Raw genomic sequence first — 7,217 nt, forward strand, 5'->3', positions numbered from 1 at the left:
TATAAAAATAATCAACATAATCCATATTACTTTGAAAAACACTAAAAATAAATACAGTATATCAAACAAAAAATACATTCTTTGTTCCCCACTGTTCGTTTGTTGATATGTTCCTTTGTTATACAATTTACTATTGTTACTATACTCTACAACTATACAACTGCATTGAGAAACAAAGACAGTGTGCAAATATTATTCCTGAAACACTGCAAACATTATCTCCTAGCCCTTTGGTTTGATTGGTTGTGGAGACCTTATCCGAAACAGTTACAATTACTTCATACATTGTAGTTAGCATAGGACCTATATATAAACAAAAGTTTCTAGTACTTTTTTTAATGTATGGTACTTTGTATACCATTTTTCTCTGTGAAGCGGTACCTTACCAAATTTGCAAATATATGTGGTTTTGCTTCTTTTTCCATGGGCAGCGCAAACTACAGGCTCTGGTAGGAAAGTTCTTTTTTCCATTGCTTGAAATGAACACAGGTTCGTGCTGCTTCGCGTCACCTGACAGCCTTCCCAGTGGATCTTTCTTTACATGGTGCTGTCCCTGCTCCACTAGGGTTTGGACTGGACATACCTCTCTTGGTTCTGGAGAGCCTTCATTTTCATCATCAGTAATCCAGTATTTTGACACTAAGAGGAGAAACTGCTTGTACTTCATTTTTTTCTCTGGGTTCAAGGCATTGTAAATTCTATAAAAATTGAAAGTCCACAGTGTATGAGGTAAAGGATGACTATTTTTTCCATTTCATTGTTTTCCTTAGATAGGATAATACGAGAGGGACTGATCTGCACGATCAACTCCCTTCATGTGAGCATTATATTGATATATACGCACAGGTTTTAATATATACTCTCCAGTTTTTCTATTGTTCTTTCCCTGTGCTTGAGACAGAAGCGTCATGAATTGTTGATATCATTCTGACATCTTGCTTGTCTTTCCATATAAGAAGAATGTCACCTTTTCTACAGAAAATTGTGTCACCTTCATTCTTGATGCTTTGGCTTTTAGAGTTAGCGGTAAACCTCTGTTCACTCTAATAGTACCACAGACTCTAGTTTGTTTGTTTTTTTTCAGCAATAAATCAGCAGTAGAGGTACTGTTATAGTAATTATCCTGGTAGCTATGGTGCCACATACCAAGATAAGGGCCAAGAACTGAGAGAACAGTTTCTCCCAATTTCTTCCCTTCACCAGTATAAATTTCCATATTGCAAATATAACCTGCGACACTCTCACACATCTTCCTAACAAGTAAACCAAACTTTGTAATCTTTGATGGGTTGTATGTTCGAAACCTCAGGCATCCTCTCCACAGAACCATCCCCTTGTCCAAGGACAACTGTTGCTTTGGTCTGTAAACTCTCCTGATTTTTTTGAGGAAATAATCCAGCACAGGTTGAATTTTAAAGAGTCTTCCAGAACTATTGTCCATTTTCATGTTATCATTAAAGTTCCAGAATGTCCATATTTGTTCAAATCTATTACGACTCATAGTCTGCGAAAATATTGGGGTAGCTATTAGAGGATCTGTTGACCAATAATTTTTCCAGCTATCTTTTCTTGTTTGTCCCATTAGAAGAATTAGGGCTAAGAATTTCTTCATGTCTTTTTGTGTAATGGGAGATCACTTGAGCAATTTAGATGATGTTTTACATTTCACTGGGTTTTTTTTCATGGTAAGTGCACAACTTCTTGCAAAACAATTAAACAAATAGTAAGTATTTGATTTAACCAACATGCTAAAAGAACATGAAGACAATCAAGTTTGTTACATTCACTACTAATGTAAATACCTAAACAGATTAAGTAGTTAAAATATATCCAAGCAGATGGCATCTGAAGACAGCGTGTAGAAATCACGAGTTATCTCGGGATCTGTCCACAATGTGTTGATAGATAGTTTGGCAGAGTGGAGGATTTTCGGGTTGGCATTTTTTCTTTTAGCAGTAGGAAGATATACCTCCACTCTCTCCTCCTCTTCATGGTATCTGCTGATAGAGCTGAACACCATTCTATGTGAATGCCTTTTTGTCTTTTGCTGCTCTTAAAATGTTCTTTTTCCTCAAAGTTGGATAATGTAACCATTATGTGTCTTGGTGAGTTTTTTCTGGGGTTTAGTCTAATTCTTCCTATATGAATGTCTCATTCTCATCCATTATGGTGGGGAAGTTTGATTCCAGGAATTCCCTCACTAATTTACCTGTTGACTTCCTCATTGTGTCTTCGTAAGACCCATTCATAGTTCCTCTTCATGGCAACTGTCATTCTTCTCAGGTTTCCTTCCACTTTTCAGATTATCTTGTTTGACTGTGTTTCCCGTTTGTTGAAGTCTGCCTGATTGTCCTTGAGTTTGCTTGTACAATTCTCCACCTGTTGTAGTCTCTTGGTGAGCCCTGTGATCTTGTGTTTTGCTTCTGTTCCCTCATCGTTAGTTCTTGTATTTCTCTTTGGTGTGTCTACTTCATCCCCTGTATTGTGGACTTCATGTCCTTTATCATTGCATCCTTATTCTGCATTTCTTCCTCATATCCTGTGTTACTCCAAGTATTGTTCCGAAGATTTCTTTTTGTTGCATTTCAACATCGGTTTCTTCTATGAGTGTTTTGAGGTTTAGAACTTCTGCCGTTGCTCTTTGCTTTTCTGGTTTTCTTGTTGAAACTGTTGAGGTATGTTGGTGCCTGCATGTTATTTTGGAAGAACTGGGTGTCATATTTACAGGAGACCGAGGGGCCCTGAGTTCTTTCTCTGTGTGACTGGTAAGAGTGATTTCAGGGACTACCTGTGACCTACTATGGTGTTAGGTTAGGCTCCTGTGTAGGCCAGATGCCATAGCAATAGCAACTCAGGGGCCGGTGGGGATTGGGACCTAGAGGGGTGGGCTGAGGCCAACAACTGTAGGTATGCCACTGGAAAGGGTTGGGGCGGGCCGCAGCATGGGAATGGGTCTGGTCTGGGCTGTCTGGCTACAATTTGCAGTCTTTTAAAGACTGTTGTACCCAAAACTAGTAGCGCCAGTTTTTGGCTTGGGCTGTGACTTTCAGCCTCTGACTTTTCCTGTTTTGTTATCCTGGGCTGTGCTTTGGGAATTAAGAGTTCTGTGCCGCCTGTTATGTTGATATTATGCTATTGAACCAGGACCAGGTTTCTGGAGGCTTACATTCAATGTTACACAAAGGAACACAGCCTGGAGTTGTAAGCATTTGTTTTTGGTTTTTTTTATTTTAATTTTTATAATGGGCCTGTGGGGTACCCTGGTACTGGGCTGTGCCATGCTGTCCCCAGGGAAGGGGGACCACATCAGCTGAGTGTATTTGGGGCTGACTAGCTCTGAATTCTCCCCTGGCTGCACTCATGAGTCACTCCTGCACAGCTGTAGAGGCTGTGCTGCAGGGATTCTGGATTCTGTCACAGGAAAATATCCCAGGGGCTCTTCAATTGCTAAAAATTTGTGTCTAATTATATATCCTTAGCCATGCTCACAGGCACACGCTGGGGAGAGTGGGAAAGGGGATGTCCGATGTAGTCACTCCATTCCTGCATGGGGAGGGAGGATACAAAGCCCGAGAGAGAATGCAGGAGCAGGGTGGCTAACAGGGAGGGAAACTAGGGTGTCAGGTCTTGTGGCTAGTTCTCAGAGGCTCTACACAAGCTTGGGATTATGACCATCTTTACACAGCAGCCTGGAGAAATTACTGTTCGCTGTGGGTCTGAGATCTGGAGTGTAGGAAGGGGCAGGAGATGCTGTCCTGCTGGACCTAGCGAGGGATTAGCATAGCCCTCGGCGGACACTGTGATCTTGGAGTATTTCAGCGAGTTTTCAAATTGATGTGTGGGCAAAAATCGTAGGGTGGAGTGGGAAGGGCGGTCTGAACCAGATCCCAGTACACTGGATCTATTTTTAGCACCCAGCCTCCCAATATTGACCTCCTTACCTTTTAATTTTCTGATCTAACAACAGGACTTCTGGATGGATGATTCTACCTGTGTGCCATCTTAACTCTCCTCCGAGGCTAATAATTCTTTATGGGAGTAGAATTACTTGTCTCTTTCCTTTCAACACCTGGTGGTTTCAAACTACTGACTTTTTAGAGAGCAACCCAACAATCATGACGCCCCCAGGCTTCTAACAAGAAGCAAGATCTAGACAACTATGTTAAAAGTTGGTAGTGTTGTGACTAGCAATAGACAGGAAAGATGTGGATCTTTAAATGTTGGTTGGTACTAAAACTTAGACTAAATGATTTGGAGCAAGCTGCCTAATCTGTTTTACCGTAAGAGATCATCTGTATAAAATAAAAATGTCCCTTTCTGTGTTGAAAGTCAAGGACTATGGGGCTATTTTGGAAATCGGATTGCTTGTTTTAAACATCTCTTAGAAAAGTACCAGATACCCTTTAAAATAAAATGCTCAGTGCATTATGACTGTCCTAATAATCTATAACACTGTAAAATAACTCAATAATTAATAAATCATATAATCACTAGATTCTTGAAATAACAGTTTCCCTCACTTCTTCTGTTGTAGAATCACTTGTCCTTAGGTTGATGTTTGTACAGTCATAATTCATTTGCTACAGAGTAGTAGGCCTGATTCACTCTTTCCTACTGTAGTTGCCATCAAGCTGGTTCCGTCCGTAGTAACCGTATGTACAGCAGAAAGAAACAGTGCCTGACCATTTGAGCTTGTTGCAGCCACTATATCAGTGTATCTTTGACAGCCTTTCTCTTGTTCACGGACCCTCTCTACAAAAGATGATACGCTCTAACAATGTCCTACGTACATGGCATGAGGTTGTGTCATCTCATTTCTACACTTGATCTTAGCCAAAAGGCCAGAAGCGATTATCTCACTTCTAAAGAACCTTCTGGCTATACTTCCAAGATGGGTTTGTATATTTTTCTGGAAGTCCATATTTTCAGTAGTCTGTAATTCAGGTCTGTGGGCTTCCTCAGTCACTGTCCACCCTCAGGCATATGAGGTGAATGGGAACTACCGTGGCTTGGTTTAGTCTTCCAAGTGACATCCTTGCTCTTCTTTAACGAGATCTTGTACAGATTTGTCCAGTGCGCTGCCACTTGATTTCTTGACTGCTGTATCCATGAGCAATGAATCTGAATCCAAGCAAAATGAAATTGTTGATAAATTCAGTCTTTACTCAGTCTTAAGGGGAAAATAACTTCTATTTAGAAAACAAAATTGTTCGTTTTTCCTTTAGCTGTACTAGTTCCGTGTATTATATCCAGCTTTCCCCTATGATGTCAGAAGAAAGGTTTACAAGTTTAATTTCAGCTAACAAATGTACTCTGGATCCTCTTTTTCTCAGTCTATACCCAAACTGGCCTTCCCTGGTGGTTTACTAATTGGCTGTAGTCCTGGTTTCATGAATGTTCCCAAGATCAAAGGTACCCACACGGCAATGAAAAGTGGAATGTTGGCAGCTGAATCTATTTTTAAGGAAGTAACTAGTGAGAATCTTCAATCAAAAACAAAAGGTAAGTACTTTATTTTAAATATAGGGGAGAAAATGGTTAATTTCTTCATTAAGGCATTTGAAAAGACGCTATTGAAGTAGGCGGTGGTGTTAGTTTCCATGGGGTGGATATTGAGTGTGTGGAGGATATAACTGCTCCAGAGTACTCAAGGCTGCCACCTGTCGCCAGCCTGTCACCAGCCTGTCTTCCCAAGACGGGGCTCAAAACGCCAGTCTATCAGTAAAGCAGTGACCGGTTTTCACCACTCAAGGACTCCTTATTCAGACTTAGCATCCGTTTTATGTAGAATAAAAACACAGCTATGTATAAAGTTTAAGGTTTGTTCAGACAACACTCAAGTATTTTCATCTTCTGAAGTTATACCACACTTAACATACCATGTTCTGAATACAGGACTCCATGTAAGTGAGTATGAGGAGAATCTGAAGAAATCATGGGTGTGGAAAGAACTCTATTCTGTCAGAAATATAAAACCTTCCTGTCATGGAATCTTGGGCTTATACGGAGGGATGATGTACACTGGAATATTTTACTGGATATTTCGAGGGATGGAGCCATGGACTCTAAAACATAAAGGTAATTTAAATGTATTTGACAACTATCTTTTAGAATTATTAATTCATGAATGAAATATATTAATGGAAAGTGTATATTCTGTGTTAAATCTTTTGTAAAAAATCCCTATAAAAATATTGAAGTCTGTTACTGTAATTATAATAGGGCTAACACCATAGCACTTATTTCTCAAGTGTTTATATTTAAGATAGTACTTTAAAATTGGTATCTTACCTCTATTAAATAACTTCCTTAAACTGTACAAGGTTTGGACTCCAGTCAGCTAAAGCCAGCCAAGGATTGCACACCTATTGAGTATCCAAAACCTGATGGACAGATCAGTTTTGACCTCTTGTCATCTGTGGCTTTGAGCGGTACTAATCATGAACATGACCAGCCAGCCCACTTAACCCTGAAGGATGACAGTGTACCTGTAAACAGAAATCTGTCGATCTACGATGGCCCTGAGCAGCGATTCTGCCCCGCAGGTCAGTAATGTAGTTATAAGCTGTATTTTTTTAAACATGGTTGTAGAAAAAATTTTTCTATAATGTTGTCGTTTTTAAGTTGTTCTAAATGATCCAAAGGTCCAGCTTGGTTTAAGAAAACTTTATATGATTCTTACTCAATTAAAAAAAAATGAAAAAACCAAATCCCCTGGATTTTAATGGATTCCACCTCCTAGCAAGCCAAGAAAGGTTTTCCAGGGCTGTAAAGCCTCTGGGAGCTGGACAGCCTAATCTTTTTCCCTTCCAGTGGCTGGTGGGCTTCAACCACCAATCGTGCAATAGATGGTCCACGTCTAATGCACATCTGACAGTATCAGAGCCATCAGGGCACCTTACTGAACTAGCAATGCCTAACAATGGTGAAACCTTGTTAGACTAAATCAGATGACATTTCCCCAAAAGATATTCACATACCCTTAGAATAACATAAGTCTTATGGACCACTTAAGAATGTGACTTATATTTTAAGTTATGTCATCACAATGGATTATGTCCTTGTGACTAAAGAACTGGATCTGATTGTTTTATATGTTTATATACATGAGGGGCCTTCAAAGTTAGTGGAAAAAGCAATTAAAAGATAATGGAGTATTTCCAAGAGCTATTTATGTGTAAAGCAGAGAATCCGTGTAAAGAAGGTTCTCAAGAGGA

General features: G+C 39.7%; 1 protein-coding gene across 1 annotated transcript in view; it reads left to right on the top strand.

The window, feature by feature from the left end:
• ETFDH (electron transfer flavoprotein dehydrogenase) overlaps positions 1-7,217 on the top strand; it is a 59,661-nt gene that overhangs the window by 50,219 nt on the left and 2,225 nt on the right. Inside the window, exons 10-12 of the mRNA XM_075543639.1 lie at positions 5,334-5,502; positions 5,896-6,078; positions 6,324-6,545. Coding sequence (XP_075399754.1) covers positions 5,334-5,502; positions 5,896-6,078; positions 6,324-6,545 — 574 coding nt within the window. The remainder of the gene's footprint in view (positions 1-5,333; positions 5,503-5,895; positions 6,079-6,323; positions 6,546-7,217) is intronic.

The sequence above is a fragment of the Tenrec ecaudatus genome, chromosome 3, assembly GCF_050624435.1.
Source record: "Tenrec ecaudatus isolate mTenEca1 chromosome 3, mTenEca1.hap1, whole genome shotgun sequence".
Lineage (NCBI taxonomy): Eukaryota > Metazoa > Chordata > Mammalia > Afrosoricida > Tenrecidae > Tenrec > Tenrec ecaudatus.